The 25173-nt window shown below is 39.0% G+C and overlaps 1 protein-coding gene across 1 annotated transcript in view; it reads left to right on the top strand.

Annotated features, from left to right (window-relative positions):
* LOC149224256 (mediator of RNA polymerase II transcription subunit) overlaps window positions 1-25173 on the top strand; it is a 428548-nt gene that overhangs the window by 345441 nt on the left and 57934 nt on the right. The window contains 1 exon segment of the mRNA XM_089386058.1: window positions 10920-11071. Coding sequence (XP_089242184.1) covers window positions 10920-11071 — 152 coding nt within the window.

Genomic DNA, 25173 nt, shown 5'->3' on the forward strand with positions numbered 1-25173 from the left:
TCGCACCATACTAAATTTATTAATTGCTTGTCCAAAAGGTATTATGTTTCTCAAATCTATTGATGTATCTGATCAGGTGAAGGATGCACAATTGCTATTTCGTCCTTTGGATGAAGTAGTTATGGAAGTAGGGGTTGAAAATGTTCTACAAGTTATCACAAATAATGCCTCTGACTATGTTGTAGCAAGAAAGATATTGGAGGAAAAACACCCCACCATTTGGTGGTCTCCATGTGCAACCCATTGTTTGGACTTCATGCTTGAGGGTATTGGCAAAATTGAGTGGGTGAAGAAGTGTGTGGAAGATGCAAAATCCATAACCAGGTACATCTACAACCATTCATGGGTTTTGAACCTTATGAGAAAACACATAGGGGGTAATGAACTTGTTCGATCAACCATCACACAATTTGCAACCAACTTCCTTTGATTGCAATCCCTTATTAAAAAAAAACAAACTTGAGGAAGATGTTTTCATGTGATGAATGGAATTCATCTCAGTGGAGCAAAAAGGCAAAAGGGAAACATATGGTTGACCCAGTATTTGACAAAAGATTTTGGTCAAAGGTAGAGGAGTTGTGCTATTTAGTGAGTTTTGCAGATGGTGGATAGTAATAAATCTGCTATGGGATTTGTTTATGAGGCCAGGGATCAGGCCAAGGAGCAAATAAAGGCAACATATGGGGATAAAAGACAACTACTTTCCTTTATTGAGAAATCATTGATGAAAGATGAAACAAACAACTCCATAGACCTTTACATGGAACCAACTATTAAAATCCAAGGTATTTAATTTTGGATTTCAATTCTCATTGCTTATAAGTTATAAGTTTTAACTTTTAGTTTTGTTGACTTGATGAATATGTTTTTGTTTTCTGAATTTTGAAAGTACCATTACACTACAAATTTTGAGGCTGATGGGGAGGTTTTAGGGGGATTGTATAAATGCATTGAGTGCATGGTCCCAGATTCCAAGACTCAAGATCAAATTCATAACAAGCTCTTGAATTTTAGTGAGAGTCTTGGTACCTTTGGAATTTCTATGGCTATAAGAAATAGAGCAAAGAGTCCCCCAGGTAAAAACTATTAAAATTTGCAAATTCTTATATTAATAATTTACTCATTTGATTTCAATTTGAATTTTGCAATTGTTGAGTCTAAGTTTCAACTTTCAAATTCATTTGCTAATACTTTTTTTCCTTCCACTCTTTTTGCAGCCTATTGGTGGCAACAATTTGGTAGTGAATGCCCTCAATTGCAAAAATTTGCAATTAGAATTTTGAGCCAGACATGTAGTGCTTCAGGGTGTGAGCGAAATTGGAGTGTGTTTGAGCATATACACACTAAGAAGAGGAATGGTTTGGCACAAAAGCGGTCGAATGACTTAGTTTTTGTTCAGTTCAACCTTAGGTTGAGGCACCATTAATTGTTGAATAAAACCCATGAAACAAGCAACATTGTCTTCGGTGACTTTGATGCAACATTAGAATGGGTTGTGGAGAGTCAAGCACCAGCATTTGACAATGAAGGCCTTTCTTGGTTGGACTTGGACCCACCTCCATAGGATGCAGAGTTAGATATATCAGAAGCACCAGTAGTAGCTTCAGAGCTAGGGGAATCAAGCCATAATCCCATTGCAGACTTGGATGCTACTCATTCTTTAGATGAGGATGGTGATTCTGATGATGATTGATGACTTGATCATTGATTTGCTATATTTGTAGCTTGTAGTATTGTAGGCTGTAGTATAATACTATGATCTAGCATGTTATTTTGGAGTATAAAGGCCTTTTAGACCCTGCTTCTTGATGTTTGTAACATTTTTGGTTCAACGATGTTTTGCACTAAGTGATATTTTGGTTATATGCACTATTACTTGCTATATAAATGAGAACTTTTGCATATTTGTGTATAAATGGTTTGGATTCATATGGATGCATATGAATATATTTGTTTTTTCTTTAAAATTTGAATATTTTATGTGTTTTTGGTAAACTAGTTTTTTTTCTCGGTTTTTTTCCGGTTCCGATTGGTTCCTAGTCCACAAGGTTTTTTGGTTCACTGATCGGTTCGGTTATGATCAATTCCCGATCCACAAGGTTTTTTGGTTCGCTGACCGGTTTGGTTCTGATAACGTTGATTTCAGTAGTGCCACTCTTAGTAGCTGAGTAGTATTGAAGGGATGTGTCTTTCTGTCCTCATCCATTGGATGCATTGGTTAGTGACAATTTCTTCCAACAACTGAGTAGACTGGTGGCGATATTATTCATTTCTATATAGGTTGTTTCTTCACATGCTTCTTCATCAATGAGCAGTTCAGTGGTACCAGTCTCGCAATAGTTGTGTAATATTGTGGCGATATGTCTTCCCACCCTTCTCCATCAGATGAGCAAATTGGTGACAATTTTCTCTAGCAAATGAACAATTTGGTGGCAACATTATTTCAACTTATTGTGTCCACTTTTATATTAAGTTGGGCCATCATAAACCCTTTTTATCTTTTTCCTAGCTACGGCTAACTCTAATTTAGAGTTGGGTATGCCTATTCCTTCATTTGCATTCAATAAACTTTTATCGATGACCCCTCATTCAACTTAAGTGGGGGTGTTGAAAGGATAAGTAATCTTCACGTAAGGCTAACTCTACTTTAGAGTTGGGTATGCCTATTCCTTCATTTGTATTCGATAAACTTTTATCGATGAACCCTCATTCAACGTAAGTGGGGTGTTGAAAGGATAGGTAATCTTCACTTAAGGCCACACGTCAGATCACTAATTAGTGTATTGCAGGCTTTAACGAGCCTACATAAGGGTAAGTTACCTACTATATCATTTATGACTAGGTTGGTCTAGTTTCTTTCTTGAGGTTGGTGTTGCAACCCTATGATGATGTGTATAAATACACATACATTAATTTGTAAAACATATTCATTCATTATTGGATCAATTGTGATAAATGCTTAACGACATTTCTCAAATTCTCTCTCTCTCTCTCATGTGCTAATTAGCTATTGTTGGATTATTGTTGCTTTCTATTAAGTATTTGTTTGCTTTCTCATGGCAGTACATCTTGATAAATGTTGTGATTGATTTGAGGGGTTTGTACATGATTGAATTAGAGCTTGATGAATAGATGATCTGAGATCTTCCATCTTTGGTTTCTCAACACCTCTTGCCACTAGTTTCAGATAGTGGGGTCATCTCTTCTAGACAGAGAGATGTCCCCTTGGGCTAGATCCAGGTCCTCAAGCTAGTCTTCTATACATAGATTCTTTTCTTTGACCTTGGATGGTAGGAGAGTTTCCCATTCAACTTCAAAGGAGGACCTCCTCTCCCCTTTGTTTAATGGAAAGAACTTGCAGCCTCGAGGCTTGTTACCCACCAAAAGTGGGTGACCCCTAGGAAAAACTTTTGTGTAATTCATCTCTTCCAGTTGACAACCAACAACCCTTGAGAGCCACTAGTAGCCAATGATGATGTGCCATTCATATCTTCATTGCTTGCATCAGTCATATGTTTCCTCGCTCATTTGTGAAGAGCACATGTTGGATGGTGGGATTTTGATCAAAGGGAACTTCTTTCATTTTGCAATCGGGTGCTTATGCTTGTTTGTATATGGACATTTTGACATGGATAAGGGGTAACTTGTAAGAAAGAAGGGTCTTGGCCGTAATCTTGTTCCCTCACTTTAAATGGGGGCTTAATTTTCAATCCTAGTCCAGTGGGATCTCCCCTAATGGCTCAATGGGTATAGGAGGAGAAGTACATGGGAAGACACGTTTGAGATAGCATAGCTCCATCTCTCCCTATTCCATACTTACCACTTTCCATCTTACATTACAAGCCCTTATTCTGCTTCTGTTTGTCGGGTTCAACTGACCATTAGTTCATTGGGATTAGGTGTCCACACACGCTTATACCTAGGTGTGGCCTGGAAATGTACCTTAGGAGGTTGATGAAGCTAAAAGAAATAAAAAGAGCATATGATGACCACAAGAAAAAGTTAAAGCAAAAGAAAAATTAGTAGGTGGGCAAAAGCCAAGATTGTCAAGACTTACAAATTAGCATGTGGGAAAAACCAAACATGAGCTCTACCTCACTTGTATGCTCATCACCCGGTTCATAGGCCAGTGTTGCCTTATCTCATAGATGACAAGGAACCGTTACATGTCCCAACCCGCGATGGGTGATGAACTGCCCCATGCTTAAGGGGTTAATAACTAATATACATCATACAAAGCAAGCTCTCATTCCTTGAGCTACGAGTAGTAATTCAAAGAAGAATCAAGAAAAAGTAAAAGGCATTTAGACGGGTGGAAAAACAAAGGCTGTGGTAACTCATGCACCCACGATTATTCCCTTCTGTTATCTATACACCCAGGATGAGGTACTCCATCATAGCCGGTCCCTTTGACCATGGCACTTGGCTATGAAGTCTTTTCCCCTTCATTCCATGATTATTCACATGACACCTATCGATTGAAGGGTGCATCAAGGACATGTAACTTCCCTTTGGGGGTTGAGAACACTTAGTAGGATCGTCTATTAAGCACTCTTACCTAAGGGGTAACACCATTATGTGTGTAAGGCCCCAGTTTTGGAAGAGAAACCTTGTATGAAGTGTTAATTTGTCCATTTCTTTCAAGCTTGGTTCACTTAGATGTAATAATGATTAAATGTACCTAATGGTGAATGTTGCAACACTGAATAGTGTGTAATTCATAGATGGTTCCATCTATAGGTTTGGACAACTTAACTAGGGTCTAGGTCCTCTAGAGGGGCACATTGACACCCATAGGTGATGCATTGAGAGCCATTGGACTTCGAACAATTGCAGAGCATCATTTGTATCCATGGGCACCTTCAACACCCACAAAGCTCTTCCACTTTGCCCTATATCATATATGGGATGATGCACTTGGACTAGTGTGCCCCCAACTGACTCAATAATACCATAGGCAGTTGATCCAAGGCCTAGATGAGGTTTGTCTCATACCTTGAGACATCGGAGGGCTAGCACCATCTTTAGAGTCCTCAACATTGGAGCGAATTAGGCACTCACATCACCAGGAGACCCATGAGACCCGTTTTGTGCCCAAAACCAAAATTGGGGTCCATAGGATTGTTACAAAGATCTAGGGGCCCAACCCTAGAGGCTAATTTTAGAAGGTCTCTACACTCATTGCACTCAATGTTTGCCAAAAAGAGGCTTATGCTAGCATGACGTTAGCGTTCTAGCTATTTCTACTCACACGTGTGGCATATTATATATATATATATCACAAGCTACTAGGTTGGCTTGTGACCTAATCTTGTATTTGCCCATTATTTTATGTTTAAAGGGGATTGTAGGCTAATTAGGCATTCAAATGCCTCATAAATTTAGAACTATCATTTGAACTTATCATCATCACATCACTTGAGATATTTCGGCCAATGGTGCATGACTCGTACTATAAGATTCATCTCACTATTGACTTGTCAACTCGTATAAGACTCGGGAACGACCCATATAAGACTTGTATAAGACTCGTCAAAATACAAAAAAAGGTTAAAATATGGTAAATTTTAAGCACAAAAAAGAAACTAGTGACAATTCCAATCCTTATAAGTTATAAAAACCACAATATATGCAATAATTCATAACATCATCTCATACCTATAAAAGTACAACATAACATATTCAATTTTTGTAAGCAAAACATTTAGATATCGAATAAGAAAAGGAATCATGATTCCATAATTAAAATAAAAAATGTCAGTAAGTTCAAAATTCAAATACATATGTCATAAATGATAAATGATTGTTTCATAACAATCTTAAGTCTCATCACTCATGGACAACTATGCCTACAGTAAGCCCTTGTGGAGCTAGTGCTAACATCGGAAGGATGAAGCAACTGTAAGGCAGGTGTATTTGGAGTCTTCATTTGAGATGGCAAACTAGAGAGATTCTCAGTCTCTTCATCAAGCCAACTCAAATCAGGGGACTCCTCCTCCACAACCCAATCAAGCTCTAAATCAATAGTATCCAATAAAATTGGATTTGTATCCTTTGGTTGCACTTGTTTTGTGAGCATTTGAAGGTTTTAATAGATGAAAACCAACTTCTCCAACCTCTCATGCTCCAACTTGTTTCTCTTTTTGCTATGGATGTGCTCAAACACTGACCAATTGCACTCACAAGAAGAAGTGTTGCAAGGTTGACTTAGTGCCTTAGTTCCATAATCTATCCACCAATGAGCTGTAAAAAAATAACAACAAAGATTATTAGTTTGCAATGCCAAACATATAGAAGAGAACTAGCAAAATTACAAGCTAAGTTCTAATAATTTGCACTTACAAGGCATCTTCTTGTCCTTGAGACATTGGCTTGGGCTGAATCCAAACATGCCAGATGCTTCCTTGTATATATCTCGTTGTATGTTGATTTGTCTTGAATATCTTGATTCGGGAAAATCTTCTCAATGCATATCATGACACCTCTCATCACCTCGGGATCTCTTTGAATGCTAGACCCCTCATTATAGAATAAGCTCAGATTGAGCTATGCTCCTACTGTGTGCAATGGTGAATGTAGTTGCTTGTCCCACCTGGAATCAATAATTTTCCATATAGGGAGATATTTAAATTTTAGATAGATTTCCCTTATAGAAAGTCTTGACAACCTCTTTGGCCCTGTCCATGCCCTCATAAATATATCCCATTGCAGGTTTCTCTCCATCCATCGATCTCAAGACTTTCACAAGGGGCTCAATGAAGCTGACAATCTCAGTGACTTTGTCCCACAAACTATCACCAAAGACAAATGCTTTCACAAACAATGCTTCTAGTTTTGTGCTATCTTTCCAAAATACCCATTTTTGGCTACAAAACATTCTTCTCAAAGCTTGGTACTCATACAAAAGGATTTGGAGGGAAAGAAAGTTTGTAGCAAACCTTGTGACAGCTGGGCGACTAAGCTCACCTTGTGTGAATTCCCTCATAAGGTTCAACACCCAAGCATTATTATAAATATACTTGGTAATTTGCTTGCATTCTTGCACAACATCTTGCACCGACTCCAACTTCCCAATGTCCTCTAGTATCAAGTCTATGCAATGGGTAACGCATGGAGTCCAAAAAATGGTGGGATATTTGGCACAAAGCAACCTTCCAGCTGCCACATAATTTGCTACATTATTTGTGATTACTTGGACAACATTTGCAACCCCAACTTCCTCCACCACATCAGCCAACAATGTAAAAATCAAATGTGCATCTTTTACATTTGCAGATGCATCAATGGATTTTAGGAACATGGTTCGTTTAGGGCAAGATACAACAAAATTTATTATTGTTCTACCCCTCTGATCTGTCCACCCATCAGACATAATTGTACAACCTGTAAATTTCCATGAGCTTTTAATGCTCTCCAATTGTTCCTTGACACACTCAAGCTCCTCATCTAGCTCTTTCCCCCTAAGTGCATTATAAGATGGGGCTTTGTATCCGAGGCCAACACTAGCAATGGCATCCACCATGGGCTGATAAAAATAAGACTTTGCATAGTTGAATGAAAGATTGTTATGGTACCAAAACCTCTTCACTGCCATATCTACCTCCTTCCTCTTCTTTTCATTAAAACTATCCAAGGTTGGTTGAGATCTTGGAGTTATACGAGGACTGAAGAAAGAAGAGGTTATACTCCTGTTTGTCACAACACTTGAAGAGGAGTTACCAATGCTTAGACTTTGAATCTGTGTTTCACTATGAGATGAAGATCTACCTATCCCAACAATCTCATCCTTCTTTTTTGCCTTCTTAGAACTTTCTTCTTTAATGGCTTCCAAAGCAACTACCATTTCAGCAGTGACTTCATCAGGGCAATTTTAACAACATCCCACACTATTCCCAAGAATTCTAGCTAGGTGGTATTTTAGCCTATTTATGCTTGCATGCATTGTGGCATTGCAATAATTCCACTTGACATGGTGGTCATTACGGACAATGATTCGTTGACCACATGCCCATGCCGGATAAAATTTAATTGATATTTTTTTGGTTTTTTAATTTTTTTTTGGTTTTGAATTTTTTTTAGTTTGCAATTTTTTTTGGGCTTGTGGCTGAGTTTCTCAGCCACACACGGGCCCTGTGTGCTTGAGAAACTTAGCCATAGGGCTTGCGCGCCGAGGAGGAATGCTTCCTCAGCCCGTCGGCCCTATGGCTGAGTTTCTCAACCACACAGAGTCGTTGTGTGGCTGAGAAACTGAGCCACAGGGCCAAAAAAATTGCAAACTAAAAAAAATTTGAAAACACAAAATATTTAAATTAAATACAAAAAATTTAAAAAAATTTACATGGAAAACATTCAAACAAGGTTCATGAAGCCTACTTGAAGCTGGGTTTGAACCGATGAAGCCTCCTTTAACCTCCTCCAAGAGCTCCTTCACTCTGCAATGGAGTCACTCAACACTCATAGAAATTATCCAAACACTCAAATGACAAATGAATGACAAATGGAAGGGAGAGAGGTGCTTATAAAACATTTTCTTGCCTCAAATTTCCCTTTCCCTCCACCTCATTTCTAGAAAAGAAAAGAAAAAAATCAAAAAAAAAAAAATTGCCTTTTGAGGGTTGATGGGTCTTATAAGGGTCCGATGCGGGTATAATGGCAAACCCGCGAGTCTTATACGGGTAGCTGGGTTTAATAAGATACCCAGTGAGTCTGGGTCTTAAGCGCGGGTTCTATGCGAGTGATCCGACTCGCTATAGAAACCGTGAAGACCCGCAGGTACTCGCTTGTCTTATGCGGGTGGTGTTTCACTGATTTCAGCCTCTTGAGATGAATTCAAACTTGTATCTTTGAGGAGGATTTGGAGTATCTTGATGCACTTTGACATTTGGAGTTGAATTGTCTATCTTTGGAGTTATTCTTTGGATGAATAGAACGGATTCTTTGCATGTCAACTTGTAAGTGTTTCTAGATGTTGAAACTTAACTTCTTACATTTCTAATGTATGGAATATTGTTGGTTTTAGTAATTGCAATTGTGCCATAATTTGTTGAATACTTATCGAATGCATTCTGGATGATCTATTGCATGCATTACTTAAAAATAATGTGTAAATGAATGTCTTTAGTGGTGAACTCTTGGTAGCTCTCCCATGAAAAATCCATCTTCTGTTGCATAGGTAATTGTTGGAATCTCTTTGGCTAATCTAAGACATTGAGGACTCCATACTCCCAAGGAACAAGGGACTGGTCCATTTGGTTGGTGATAACATCTTAATTTTTTTCCATTTTCTCTCTTTTCTAATTTGGCATTTTCAAGGCCAAGCTAAGGAACTAAAGCTTGGTGTGAGTCCCTTGGAAAGTAGAGCTTTGGTGGTTGGAGAGCCTAAACATCAAGAGGATAGTATTGGCCACAAAATCTATCCTTTTGGTGGGCATCCACTTCAAATTGATCCATAAACTTTCTTGTCCTAGTTGTTTGCCTAAGAGGGAAACCCTACTTTTCCTTGCTTCAACTCAAGGGCTTTCTTGAAGGTTTTATGAGCCTTGGCATAGCTGGCATACATTGTAGGAAACCTTTTCTCTTTTCCTTGACCTTTGGATACTCCAACACTAGTCAAATTTATTAAACACTAGGTCTTGTGCGGTCTTTTCTAGGTCTCATCATAGAAAACGAATTGCTTCCTTGTGGATCCCTGAGCCTAAAGTGTATCTTTCTTGAAGATGTCCTAGTGAGACCATTTCACACATTAACCTTAGAATATCTATCATGAGTGATCTCTTTCCTACCGGGACTCCTCCAATTTGTGAAATTCTGTAATGAGCAAGGGGTTTTCTCTGTGGTGATAGTGGGCCACTATTCCATTGTTGCTTCTTGGTCTAGTTTATGCCTTGTAGGGTTTCTTTGTCCAAGGTCTGCTAGGTTTTGCAGCAACAAGGCCCACTTCATTGTACTTGGCTCCAAAGAATTGTATTTCTTCTGGCATTGAGATAGTTGAGCTTAGATCATATAGATTAGCTTTGAGTCTTTCTTTAGGAGTGGCCTTTGCGCTTACACTATGTATCACCACTTATGTACTAAATAGTCCAGGTTGACCTACTTGTGGTCTTTTGTTGGACATCAATAAAGTTGTCTTATCTAAGCACATACCTCTCTTCTACTTGAATGTGACACCAGAATTAGTGGGTTCCCAGACTCTCATATTGCTTTGATGCCATGTAGAAAGTTAAGAATACACACATATAATAGAGGAGCTGTGGAATAAAATAATTTTTTTAGTGGAGTAATGCATTGTGTTTGAGATGCCTTTTTTATATGTTCAGTAGTTCACCTACCTGATTGTTCTAACTGCTAACACTTTGCTTAAATGATTGTTACCTGACACTAATGTTATTGTTATCACACTTTATTACATACTAACATTGATTCCGAATATTATTAGAGTGGTAATTCTCAAACAAAGCTTGCTTCATTTCAAAAATTATCTCTTTCCAGATTCTATTCCTTGTTGGAGATGCTGTAGGTACTTATTGTACTTTTTGTAGCGTCATTGATCATCTCCAACCAGACATAGTCTTAGTATTAAAATTCAAATTTCTTACACAAAGTTAATTTTCATTACAAGCATAATATTTGGTTCTACATAAAACGAGAGCATGTTAGAATTTGGATAATTTGTTTGGAATTGGAAGTTTATCCAGCTTTGACCTTATGGCTGCAGTTTATTTATTTTATCTTTTCTTGTTAATTCTTTGGGAAATGGTTTCTGATAATGTCTGTAATTATTGCTTCTCTACACAGGTTCAAATGAATACTTAGACCTTATGGGTGCAGTTTTGTTTTCAAAAATTTTAAGTTCTTTTTTTTCTTAAAGTTCGAAAACAGATGCCGGGGATAATGTCTGTAACTAATGCCTCCGAACACAGGTTGGTCTACTTCTTGATAGGCAAGAGTTCCAACAAAGGGTCCAAGATTACTGCTTAAATCGTGGTCCGCCTGAGCATTGGCTTAACCCTGGTCCTTTTACACGTGTTGAAACTCAGCAAGCGCTTGGCCATCACCTTGCAGGAAAGGATAGGTAAGAATTTACATCGTTCTCAATTTCAATTACTTTCTGTTCTTTGATTCTTCGCCGCTTCATTTTTTCTTGTAAGCTATTTATCCCATTTTCTCTTTCTCCAGTCTTTATTTGTGATAGGTTGTCTCATGCAGGCGTAGGGCTATTCACTCTAATTAATAATACCACTCTCTTTTAATTTATGTGATACTTCTGATGACACTGTCCTATCTGCATTCAAATAGAATGCAACATTGAAATCTGTGTTTTTTATGCTAACTTTTTTCTTTAGCTTCTGGTTTTGCATGCATTCTCCATACTTGGATTGGTATAAGTTGAGTCACATGACATGAGGAGATAGGACACAGAAATAGAATTGTACGGCATGGGATATAGAGGACACAGAATATGAGTGTTGGACATGGGAGACATCAACCCTGGAAACAAGACACAAAGGACACACTCTATATATAGGCACAGTCTAACTAATAGATGTTTTGGCTTTTTTTTTGCCGGAATCCAGCGATACAGTTTTGGGCAAGATTGTAATTTCTTGTTGTTTAAAATGCATTATTGAATGCATAAATGGATTCTGCACCCTGAAAAACCCTTGGGGCACCTGGATTCTACAGATTACACAACTCAAACTTAGAGTTCTAAAAAATCTCTATTGGAGTTTTGGCAAAGTTGACCAGAAAAGTGCTTGGAAAAAGGCTATATGTTTATTAGTTAGACTACTCTCTCTCTCTCTCTACACACACATATTGTTGAATTTTTTTACAAAATGCACAGTAGAATACTATTTTCTGTTAGATAATTACTAGATAGAATACTATTTTCTGCCTGATAATTGGGCAACTACACTTCAGAAAATATCAATAGTAAATGCGGAAGAAACAATAAAGATCATAGAAAGCCAGCCATGCATAGTAGAGACAATTTTTTTACCATGGGAAACCCAACCTTCAGAGAAAATCTAAAAACTTTTCTTTAGGAGAAATTATTCTTCAGCAAGGTTTACAAATCAACAATTTGTCTAGAAGTCTGTGCCAATAATCTAATTCAAATATTTGTCAAACTTGGTGAAAACTCAGCAAGTCAACACTGGTCAATCTAGCCAAAAGTCAAATCTACAGTCAAACATCCACCTGGTCAAACTCAATCCTGCGGTCAACTCGGCCATGCAGTTAATAGCCTGCAGGGAACTTGGGCTTGAGGTTAAAACCCGCGGTCAACTCTGCCCTGTTCCGTCTTCAAACTCAGCTTGTTCTACAATTAATGCCTAGTCAAATAGCTCGGCCAAACAACTGATAAACTCTGTCAACTTGCTGCAGTTAGTCTTAGTCAATGTCTCACATGCACGGCTTCAAGAAGCTGGTCAAATTTGTCTTTTTTCTCACACGTGTAGCCTCCAAGAAGGATAGAAAGAACAAATGAAGAGAGAAAAGACTTGCTCTTGCTTGGTTGAGAAAATGAGATGTCACATCATCTATATATACTTGTCGAATGGGGGTAAGATAACCCAAGGGAGACACTGTTTCATCCTCTGTGCTGACTTGACTTCCTAGGCCGACTTGGATGTTGAAAATTGTAGCCATGGTTGGTATTTCCCTCAACGAAAATAAAAGGAAGAAATTGTGAAATTTAATATTTGAATTTTCCCTCCAAAATCTTCATGTCGGCCTCATGTTAACTCAAGTCAGCAGGGCCCCAAAAGGTACCCATTTGAGCCCCCTTGGAAGTCAATATAAAGGAGAGGGTTCCTCCTCATTTGGGACATCAAATTTGTCTTGTGCATCTCTAATCCAAGGAATTTTAGGAGGAGATAAGGAGGCCAGAAATCTCTGGGAGGGCTACGGGACTTGGCTTGGTATATCTCTTATTTTGTGTATTGGTTTGGTTATTATTTTGATGATGTTTCTGATGTACTGTTGTATCTTTAACTCTCTCTCTCTCTTTGGCATAAGGAATAATTTTCTTTGCTTTCCCCTTGTGGGTTTTGCCTTTGCCTCAGGCCTAATTTTTGTTGTCTCTTGTCTTCCGTTTCTATGATTTATTAACTAATTTTCTTATAATGCTTGAAGAAGAAAATGTTACATGGAATCTAATGCTAATGATGATTATGTGAAGCTATTAAATATATAAGAAAATGTTGCTCTAACTTTGCTCTAGCAAAATTAACATTGGAGACCTCAAAAATAAATTTATTTAACGTTTCTAGGGTATACGAGAATACCACTTGATGCTTCAAAAAAATCAACATCCTCTTAGCGAGGGAGGTGTTCTCCTTCATTGCAAACATATTTCTCCTGAACTGAAATTTGTCCTACACAAGAAAAGTTCATGAACTTGCTATGTTGATGCAATGTCTTTTCACATGCACGTCTATATATCACTCCATCCTGGAGTAGGCAATTTGACTCCTCGCATGCACGTCTATAGATCACTCCATCCTGGAGTAGGCAATGTGACTCCTCAGATGCATGTCTATAGATCACTCCATCCTGGAGTAGGCAATGTGAGTATCCTGTGCCATTTACCCCTTGCCAAATCAACATGGCTTCTTAGGTAAATATATCAATCTCCTCTGGTCAAATTGGCTTGACCCAACCGAAGTCCTTCATGGTTTCTCAGGAGAGGATTTTACCCTGGACCATTCACCCCTAGCCAAATCAACATGGCCCAACTAAAGTCATTCATGGCTTCTCAAGAGAAGAAGATTTGTCCAATCTTGAAGTTTCCCTAGGCCATTCACTCCTGGTGAAATAAACATGAGCCAACCAAATCAACATGGCTACCTAGGTGAATTTATCCATCTCCCTTGGTCAAATTAGCATGACCGAGACAAATCAGCATGGCTACTCAGGAGACCGTCTGCTTGATCCTACAAAGACATAAACACTCCTTATGAATGAGGGAGACATTCTGCATCATGCCAAGCTTGTCTCTAAAGTATACAAACTTCGCTCTAGATAGAGGCTTGGTGAAAATGTCCACAGTCTGCTCGTTTGTGGATATGTACTAGAGCTTCCTTGCTCCCCTTTGCACCATGTCTCAGATTAAGTGACTTGATCAAATAGTCGTGCAAGAAGCTTTTGATGCCACATTGCTTTGCGACTTGCGACACTGGTTGCAATATACTTTGCCTTTTTTGTACTGAGTGCCATAGAAGTTTGCTTCATGCTAAACCAGGATATCATAGCCGATGCCAAGTTGAAGCAACACCTTGAGGTACTCTTGCTGTCTTTTGCACTCCTGGCCCAATGTGAATCATTGTATCCTTGCGGCCTCGTTCACCTGAGACATATCTCAAACCATATCCAACTGTACCATGTAGGTACCTCAAGACATGCTTCACTGCAACCCAATGTATCTGGCTTGACTCAACCATTTATTGGCTTAGGGTGTTCACTGCGAAGCAAATATCCGACTTGGTGTTAACCAAGTACATTAAGGATCCAATCAAATACCTGTACATCGTGGGATCCACTAAATCTAAATCTGAAGCAAATCACTCTGCTTCTTCAGATGGGTCACCATAGGTGTAACCATGGACTTGCAGTTTATTATATCGAATTTCCTCAAAATTTGGACAATGTACTTTCCTTGTCTGAGGAAGATTTCATTTGGTCTCTGCCACACCTCTAGTTCAAAGAAATAATGGATCAAGCCAAGTTTCTTGATCTCAAACTCCGAGGCCAAATCCCTCTGACACTGAAGCAGATCCACCTGTGGTAATTGAGATTGCCCTCATTGTCAAGTAAGCAAGTCCTTTTGCTACTGTTGCCCACTTTTTCATTGAAGCATACTATTTTATCTGACATGGTCCTTTCACAGAAGGCATACAAGTCCTAGAGACCTCTCGTCTTAGAGCCTTTGACAATCTCAACTCATGACATCCTCTAGGAAGGCCGCTCCATCCATTTTTCTTGACTATCTACCCCCTTGGAATTAAAAGCTAGAGCTTCTAGTCATCTGGCACAGTTTTGGACATCGTAACAATCTATACAATTTCCTTCTTTGAGCACTGACTCTCTGGCCACTGGAGTAAACAATCCCCTTGAAGTCCACTCCCTCTTTCTTGGAGAACCCTCTTGCCACAAGCCTCTCTTTGTAGTTCTCGATGCTACCATCTATTGCATGGATCATTGCATCAATAGTCTCCACAATGTGCCTATTCTTTATTTTTGCAAGCTCCATTCTTGAGGCCATGGAACAAAAATTATAACCAAGCAAAGAATACAAGGACAAGAGGATATCCAAAAAATAAAAAATAATAATAAAATCAAGAGAGAAGAAAATATGATTGTAAGTACTTATCCCTTGATTAAGGAAGAAACTGTTGTGAATTGTCTACTCCCTTTCTAACAAATTTGTGACTTCTTCCGAGGTGGATGCTCATCATCATCATCATCATTATCAACAGTGACTGCTGATGCATGCTGCTTTCTCTTCCTTTTCTTCTCAGGACACTGGGAGGCATAATGTCCAAAATCATGACAAATGAAGTACTTGATCTTTGACATTTCCTTCTTCTTCTTCTCCTTAGGCACTAATGCTTGGGCTGGTTGTCCTAATAATTTGTATAGTCCTTCCTCTCGAATACCAATCACCCTTGTTGAGTTTATGCTCGAGCACTTAGGCCATACAAGAACTTGACCATCTACAAATGCAACTCTGTAGACTTTATTCTCCAACTTTGAAATAGAGAGTAGGTTCTTCTTCAAACTTGTTACAAACAATACATCACTCATATGTATAGAATCTTTGGTCTCCAATTGAACTGAAGTTGTCCCAACTCCTTACTGCCAACCAAATATCACTGTCTGTAATGGAATCTAAAAGAGCGGAAACAAGGATTTTCTCCTTGGCTCCCTCTACATCTGGAATAACTTCTTTTTGAAGATTGGTAATACTACTCAACCTATCTTCCATTTTGAGACTTGGCGCCATATGGCAAGAGATCTAAAATCTAGTCAAGCTACTAAACACTTGTCTCTTAGGTTGATTTCAATGGTTGCTCATTTAACAATGCTTTGAAACCATGTTGAATTTTTCTACAAGATGCAGAGTAGTATATTATTTTCTGCTAGATAATTACTTCTTAATGATTTTCACACAATATTCTTATGCCATTGATATCATTGAGCAATTACACTTTAGAAAATATCAATAGTAAATGCAATGGAAATTATAAAGTTCATAGAAAGACAACCATACACAATAGAGACAATATTTTTACCCTAGGAAACCCAACCTTGGGAAAAAACCTAAGAACTTTTCTTTAGGAGAAATTATTCTTCAACAAGGTTTACGAATCAACAATTTGTCTAGAAATCCATGTGAATAATCCCAAGTCAAATACCAGTCAATCCTAGTAAAAAATCTAGCAAGTCAATGTTAGTCAAACCAGTGTTGCGGCCCCCCCCGATCCTGCTCCTAATCCGCGCTTCAGGTGGGAGTGACTCGGGAGCGGGTCGGGAGAGGGTCGGGAGCACGCTCTTGGAAAGAAATTTCCGCTCCCTGCCTATCGCCGGACTGAAGTAGGGAGCGATGAGAGCAATCGATCTGGGAGCATTTTTTTATAGCCCGGGAGCGTTCGGGGAGCAATTGCTCCCGGCCGGTCAGCGAAAAAAAACACGCGCATGGAAAAAAAAGCGACGGTTGCCGGTTTTGGGGGAAAGAAGGGAGGAAAGGGAGGGAGGGAGGGAATATAAATAAACCCTCCCTCCAATCAATTTCATTATTTTAGAAAATTAGAAGAGAGTGAGAGTGAGAGCAAGAGGAGGGTAAGAGAGGGTGAGGAGCAAGAGAGAGTGAGGGGCAAGGGAGAGCAAGTGAGAGTGAGAGCAAGGAGCAAGGTGTAAGGAGAGAGCAAGTGCCAAGGAGCAAGGAGCAAGAGAAAGCAAGGAGGGGAGATTGGAGGCCAAAGAGGTAGGTTCTATCAATGTTTTTTTAATGTTCATGAATCATTACTAAATAAATAAAATTTAAATAATTTTTTTCTCCCATTCCCATTCCATTTTTTTTTTCTCCCATTCCCATTTCCATTCCATTTTTTTGCAGATTCAATCATCATGGTTATATTTCTTGGCATTTTCTTCTTCTTGGTTCCTTTTTTGGTTATTATGGTGTTGGAGAGTAGAAAAATGAGGGTTGAAAATGAATAAGTGGTTGAAGAAGGGGGTCATAGTGGATTTGATGAAAACCCCGGTGAGGAGGAGCGAGAGGAGAGTGAACATGAGTCAGCTCAAAAAACTAAACAAGACCAAACTCCATTGTGGAAATATGTTAATAGGCCTAAAGCAGGGAAAGGGGGTGGAACCACTAAATTTCATTGCACCCATTGCAACAACAATTACACAGGGTCATACACCCATGCCAGAAGGCACCTCTGCGGGAAAAGGCCATGGGATGGAGATAAACAAATAGGAATCAAAACTTGTTCAGGTGTGTCAGCAGTAGATAGAGCCAAATACATAAGGGAAGAGGAGGAAGCCCAATACAAAACTAAAAATTCAAAGGGTTTCTTTGAACCAACCTCACAATCACGTGCACAAAGAGCTCCTTTAGCATCCTCCCAAGGCAGTGGATATGGAGGCACAAGGTCACTAGGTTTAAGGCGTAGAAGCATATTAGATTTCCTTAATGAAGGGTGTAGGAATGATGTGAATTTAAAAGTTTACAGGTTTCTTTATGCATGTGGGATACCCTTCAATGTTCTTTGCTCACCTTATTGGCACGAAATGGTTTCCGCCATAAATGATGCCCCTAAAGGATACAAGAGCCCTGGGTATGACAAGGCAAGAACCGTTGGACTTGATCATGAAAAAGCAAAAATATCACATTCTTTGAATAGAATGACAAGTTCTTGGACTGACCATGGGGTGCCCATTGTATCTGATGGATGGACAATTATAATATGTAAGCTATTGATAAATGTTCTTGTTGTGTCTGTTAGTGGTGCCATCTTTCTTTCAGCGTATGATTACTCAGACAAGTTCAAGACTAGCATCAACATTGCAGAAGCATTACTTGAAACAATTGACTGTATTGGGGCATACAATGTCATCCAAGTCATCACTGATAATGCTCCTAATTGTAAGGCAGCGGGAGCAATTATTGAGGATAAATACCCCAACATATTTTGGTCTAGGTGTTTGGTTCACACAATGAACCTTTTGTTGCATGATATTGTTAAGAACAAAAACGAACAATACAAATGGATTGGTGATTTTACAAGAGAGGCAAACAAATGATAAAATTTATTACAAATCATAGCAATACCCATGGCCTTTTCCGCAGTCACTCAAGATTGGAGTTGTTGAAGATTGCATGGACTAGATTTGGTAGCTATTACCTCACCTTTAGACGCCTTTTGAAGGTAAGAGAGTCATTGGCTAGCATGGTATCAAGTCCACACTGGCAGGTATTAAAGGAAAGGGCTACAAATACAGCTGACAGGAAAGGTTTTGAATAGGTGGAGGAGGCCGCTCTTGATGGTATGTTTTGGGCACATGTGAGGCAAGTATTGGATTTCACCAAGCCCAATTATCACATGAATTGGTTTGTAGATACAGATAAACCAGTGATTGGCGAGGTGTATGAGCAGATGGATACCATGTTGGGGCAAATAAAAGATATTGTTCATAACAATGATCCCAACTTGTATAAATTGATTCACGATTGTGTGTATACAATGGGATAAACTTAATGTTCCACTACATTGCTTGGCGTATATCCTTACGCCAAAATACTACTCTACATCTTGGTTGGGCCAACCTGCACTAGGGGGTGGGGTTAGGGTCAAACTTCATATAGATGAAGAGGTATCTACAGGATATTTGCAAGCATTAGAAAAGTTGATACCTGATAGGGAGGAATCTGCTAGTGTGTGCCTTGAATTAGGTAGATACTTCAGTGGCACTGATTTGTTTGGTACCTTTCCACTGAGGAAGCACCTTTGGTACCCAGTGGAATGCATTGTTCTCTTGGTTGCTGTTATTGTTTCAATTGCAGCGTTAAAGAGGTAAAAATTCAAAATTACTTCTGAATGCTTTCCAAGGTCTTTGTGGCTTATCAAACTTCGAGATTTTGTCCGGATCAGTCGACATCTACATTGAAATCCATGCCAAACTCCTTTGTTGTTTTCTGTGTCTTGGGAAACATGCAGTTTGGTAGTGGTGCTTCATCAACCTCATCAGAAAATGCTTTTGCTGCCAAATATCAGTCCTCTCAATCCTTTCAGCAGAAAGGCTCTTCTCAACGTTCTGATCTTGCTAAGAAGAAAAATGTGCAGTGTAATTACTGACACAAGTTTGGCCACATGAAGAAAGATTGCCGACAAAGGGTTGCTTCAGAACAGAAGAAGCAGGGAGGGTCCCATCAGAAAGTGAATGTTGCAGAACATTTTGAGCAGAAGGAATCTTCCTTTTACGCCTTTATGGCTAAGAGGTCCTCAGATCATGCCTTGTCTTCTACCTGGTACATTGACTTTGGTGCATCACGTCGTTTCTGTCACAGGCGTGACTGGTTTACTGACTTCTCATCTTTCAGTGATTCCGTGGTATTTGGCGGAGGTGAGGAGTACACAATAGTTGGCAGAGGTATAGTTCAGATGCAGTCTGATGGGCGCACACTCATCTTCCTGAATGTGTACTATGTTCTTGGTATGGAAATTAATCCACTGTCTGTTAGCCAGATTATGAGGAACTCTCCTCAGCTCGATGTGGTGTTCAGTGCACACAAGTGCTCCATTATTGACAAGGAAACTCGTCTTACGGTTGCTGTTGGCCTAGAGGATCATGGCCTATACAGGCTTCTTGACACTGGTGATTCTCTAGAAGTGGCTCTAGCAGCTCGTATTTCTCCCATCAGCACTCTGTGGCATCAAAGATATGGGCATCTAAACATTTAGTATCTCTCTCAGCTATCTCGAGAGGGACTTGTGTCAGGGTTACCTGATATTCAGACTCAACATTTGGGAGTGTGCGGCCCCTGTCAAGCTGGCAAGCAACATCAGTCTTCATTCAAGGATGGCGAATCTTGGCGCGCATCTAAGGTACTCCAGTTAATTCATGCTGATATTTGTGGTCCTATGAATACATATTCAATTACTGGTTGCAAACATTTTTTGCTTATTGTAGATGATTTCAGTAGAAAGATGTGGGTGTACTTTCTAGAACATAAATCTGATGTATTTAGTATCTTTCAAAAGTTTAAGTCCTTAGTTGAAAATGAGTCTGGCTATAATATCATAACTTTTAGGACAGATAAGGGGGGGGGGAGGATTTTGTTCTTCTGCTTTCTCCAACTTCTGTGATACCCATGGCATCAAACGCCAGTTAACTACACCCTACACTTCTCAGCAGAATAGTGTTGTCGAATGTCGCAACCGTACGATTATTGAAATGGCTTGTTCCATGTTACAAGAGAGGAGTGTTCCGAACAAATTTTGGGCTGAAGCAGTGTTTACTGCTGTCTATCTTCTTAATCGATCACCTACTCAGGTTGTTAAGGGGAAGACTCCAGAAGAGGTTTGGTCTGGCTGTATGCCTATGATCAGTCACCTCAAAGTGTTTGGCTCGGTTGCATATGTTTGGATTCCAACTGCTAAGCGCTCTAAGTTGGATTCCAAGAGCTAGAAACTCATGATGACAGGGTACAATGATCACCAAAAGGCCTATAGGCCGATAGATATAGACACTGATTGTCTTATCTTCAGTTGGGACATAGTATTTGATGAAGACAGAGGGTTCTTTCAGTCCCCTCCTTCTGAGCAGTGTTCTGAGGATTAGCCTCACAATGTTCTTCTTCCGTTAGGTCTACCTGATGGGAGGGATGATGCAGCATTAGTATTTGATGATGCACTACCTGAGTTCCCTCCAGAAAATAAGTTTCCTCTCGCTGCTCCTGTTGTTCTTGAGCCTCCTCCACCTACTCTAGATATTGGTTCTTCTACTCTCCGGCGGTCGGCCTAAATGGTGGGCTAAAACTATTGGTGATCTTCGGGATAATGAGCTCCTTGAAGGTAGAACTTCGAGAAATAAGAGCAAACAGTAGCCTATAGTAAATTCTGTTCTTATGGCTAACCTACATAGTGTTTTGAGCCTCAAACCTATTCAGAAGCCAAGGGTATACCTGAGTGGGAACAGGCTATGGAAGTTGAATTCCAGAGTCTTCAAAAGAATCACACTTGGACCCTCTCTGATCTTCCTGCAGGGAAGAAGCCCATTAGCTGCAAATGGGTGTATAAAGTGAAATACAAATATGATGAAACCCTAGAAAAGTATAAGGCTCGCCTTGTTGCTCGAGGGTTCTCATAGAAGGCATAGACTATGAGGAGACCTTTGCTCCTACAGCGAAGATGAGTACTGTTGACCACTACCGGTCAACTACCCATGCAGTACACCCCCTTTTTCTTTGCAAAAAGGGGTAGCACCTGATCGACGTGTCCGTGCCATCCTGTAGTCATCAGCAGCTTGATCATTTTAATTGTAAACCCAGTCTGCATGTATGAATTGTAAATAATCTTAGCAGATATGAGTCGTGTATGTAAATTGCCTAGGTGGACCTAACTTTCTAATGGTAATCTACGTCCCGGAAGGTTTTTCATCTCACCGATCCATGATCGGCAGAGTTTTCCTTCAGCCTGACCCCAAAGCCGGGATGGATTTTGTCATTCGAATTTTAGGAGAATCCTAGTGTGTTAATCTGCTAGATTATAGTTGTGTCGCAGAACTGGGTGGTTTATGAGGGTCTATGTTAAATGGGTTTTTCCCCTTAAGATGTAAAATTGTAAAAGTCATGATGTAAAGTGTCTTGAAGGTTGGAAAATGTTTTAATCCCCCTCATGAGTCCTAAGTCCTAGGTCCTAGGGAATTTTTTCCAAAGGCTAAGTTCGAGGATCCATTTAGAAAATGATTTAAAAATTAAAAAATAAAAAAAATAAATAAATAAATAACTGAAAAATAAAAAATAAAATAAAATAAAAATAAAAATAAAAAATAAAAAATAATAAAAAATAATAAAATAAAGCAAAAACCCTAAAAAATAAAATAATAATATTTTGTAAATACATGCAAAATTTCATTTTTTTAATGAATTAATAATTTCGACGGATGAGATTAAGAGATGTCTTGATCCTCATCGACGGTCGAGATCATTCGACATGGATCACTCGAACTAGCCGTTGGGATCATTTCCTTTAAGTAGGGTGCTAGGGGTCATTTCAGATATTGGATCTGTGAGTCTTGTACTGAAGAAGCTCTCTTGTAATATGTTTCTGGTTAATAAAAGAAGACTTTGGGGTCCAAATCTAGCTGGTGTTACTCTCTGGAAGTGCTGTGAGCTAATTTAGTTTCTGCATATTTTATTTTTCAGCGATTAACAATAGCTTATTGTAGAGTATTGTGAGCACAGGTATCTTGTTCACTTGCTAGGGTTTGGATGGTGTTAGGGTTTCAAAAGTAATGGTAGGTATCTCCATTATTTTTTGAGATCTAGCAGCATTTTTGCCCTCTTTACTGATGGTTGTTTTGAGCTGTGCAGAAAACCCTTACTGAAGAAGATTGGTGGGCGTTTGGGGAAGTTCTCGGCTGAACCAGCCAACTCCCGCAAGCATTTTTTGCTGAGCCCAGTTGGATTTGATCCTGGGTCTATCATTCAGTTTATTTTTCTTAATTTGCATGAGAGATTTTCTGAAGTTCTTCATAGTGAAAATCTGAAATTTTTGTTCTTTAAAATACTTCTGTTCTTATTGCTGAATCTGGCTGTTAAGGGGCCAAAATCTGTAAATTAATCAAGCTGATCTAGGGTTTCAAATTTTTGCTTTATACAGTTTTCATTAGGGTTTTGTTTTCTTGTACAGGGTTTTCATCAAGATCAAATTTTCAGAAGGAGTTCGCGGCTGCCCAGATTATAGCAATCCTCTGCTTAAAATCGTGGCCATCTTTCACTGCTTTCACACCATTGTACTCTGCGAACAAGCATCAAAATTCTGCTCCCTTTACGTTCAGAATAAAAGGAAATGCAGTAAAATATTGCTTGCTGGCCGGTGAAGAAAAACGTTTTAGGCTCTGGTTATCAAATCCGCTTCAAAATCTCATCTTTCTGCATCCGGGTGCCATGCATGAAACGTAAGCCTAGAAACAAAAAAAATCGATTTTAGCTGCAGGCCTTCAACTCAACGTCCTCAGGCTTGCAGATCTGTAAGCGTTGGGCGTAGAGGGTTTCAAAATCGTAGGGAAAGAGCGTGGCTGCCGCTGGCTTTCATTCACGCAGACGAGCATAGTTTTTCAGGCTTTGATTACCCACGTACAGAGAGCAAGGTTCGGGATGATATAACGTGGGGAAACGACGCATCTCAGGAAAATCATTTTGATTTTTATGAGCCAGTTACGCCCTTCTTACCTGCAAACACTCAAGCTTCCTCTTCGCCCGCCCTCACATTTCGCCGTCTGAACGTTTCCTCTCTGCGTTCAAGTGAAAATGGTGGCTATTCTGCCGTCGAAAGCCCTCAGGTAATAGCTGCAATCTGTCCGTCGTCTTCACTCTCGGGCCAGGTAATGACTGCGTATCGTTTTTTGTCTTAGCGCGAGTAAGTCTGGAGTATTCGTTTGCATTTTCAGATCAGGGTCACGATTTCATTGTTTTATTAACTCAGATATTAGCGTTCAGCCATATAGTAGGTCTATTTTGGATTTAACGTCACGATATACATGTGCGTAGATGGTGGTTCTTTTTGGGAATTCGATTTAGGTTTATTTTATTTTCATTTATATTTAATTTTCATTTTGACTTAGGTCATAGCTTTATATGTTTAGGTTTTAGATTTGTTATTTAATTTTTTAATTAAAATCATAAAAGTTTTATAAAAAATATAAAAAGGTTCCTTTTATTTTAGATTAGATTTTGTAAATTTTTGTTTTAAGTTTTAATTTAGATTTTAGATTTAGGTTTTGATTTAATGTTTATATCTTAGTTTAGGATTTATTAAGTTTTATTTTTGTTTAAAATTTAATTTAGCTTTATTTTAATTTTGCCTTTTAAAAATCATAAAAATTTCAAAATTTAAAAAAAAATAATAAATAAAAAAGGTGTAAAGCTGGATTTTATTAGCTTTAGATTTTTTCCATATTTTGAAAAGCATAAAAGGGCTATTTTGAAAATTCGCCAGATTTAATTGCATTTTGTCGCATTTTATTTTTCTTGCTGAGATTCGAATTTATTGACAAATCTGTACATGAATGATCAATCTTGGAGGTTAGCTGCATATGATATCTGGTTAATGATTCTCACATGGTTGTTTAAAGCATTTGATTTTTTTTTCGAAATTTTTAATAGCTGGATATCGTTATTGAGATTTGAATTTTGTGGTTTTAACAGATATCTTACGCCATCCTAGTCGTTTGATGATAAATGATTGCTTTTCACGGTTTATGTTTCTATATCATCTAACAAGTAATCGTTTTAACAACAATCTCTTAAGGCACTGGTCTGCTAAATTAATCAAATCCTTTTAGTGCTTTTCATATCGTGTCTCCCAACCAACTGGTCGACAGTTGGTCTTCGTCATATCATAGGGTCTACCCGCCTTAGCCGCGGGAGACAAGCTTAAACGGAGGGATCGGGGATCAGAGTGACAGCCCCCAGTTTGAGCGTTGTCGTGTCAATCTGCGCGACAACAAGTACCATACGGCTCGTCCTTGCCTTAGCAGCTCAGTTTAGTTGGAAAGTCCATCAGATGGATGTAAAGAGTGCATTTTTGAATGGTGACTTAGAGGAAGAAGTCTACATGACGCAACCTCTAGGATTCAAGGTTGCCGGTCAAGAACAGATCGTCTGTAGATTAGTCAAAGCACTCTATGGTCTGAAACAAGCCCCTCGGGCTTGGTACATGAAAATTGATAAGTACCTAACAGATCATGGCTTTCAGCGGAGTCCATCTGATGCAAACCTGTATATCAAGCATACTAGTGATGATATTCTATTTGTGGTTGTCTATGTGGATGACCTTATCATTACTGGCAGTTCAGCACATTTGATCCATGGGATCAAATAGGATTTGTGCAGCACTTTTGATATGACAGATTTGGGACTTCTTCATTACTGTTTGGGGGTTG

The sequence above is a fragment of the Pinus tabuliformis genome, chromosome Q (assembly GCF_031772625.1).
Source record: "Pinus tabuliformis cultivar Carrire ecotype Pingquan chromosome Q, CPIR1, whole genome shotgun sequence".
Lineage (NCBI taxonomy): Eukaryota > Viridiplantae > Streptophyta > Pinopsida > Pinales > Pinaceae > Pinus > Pinus tabuliformis.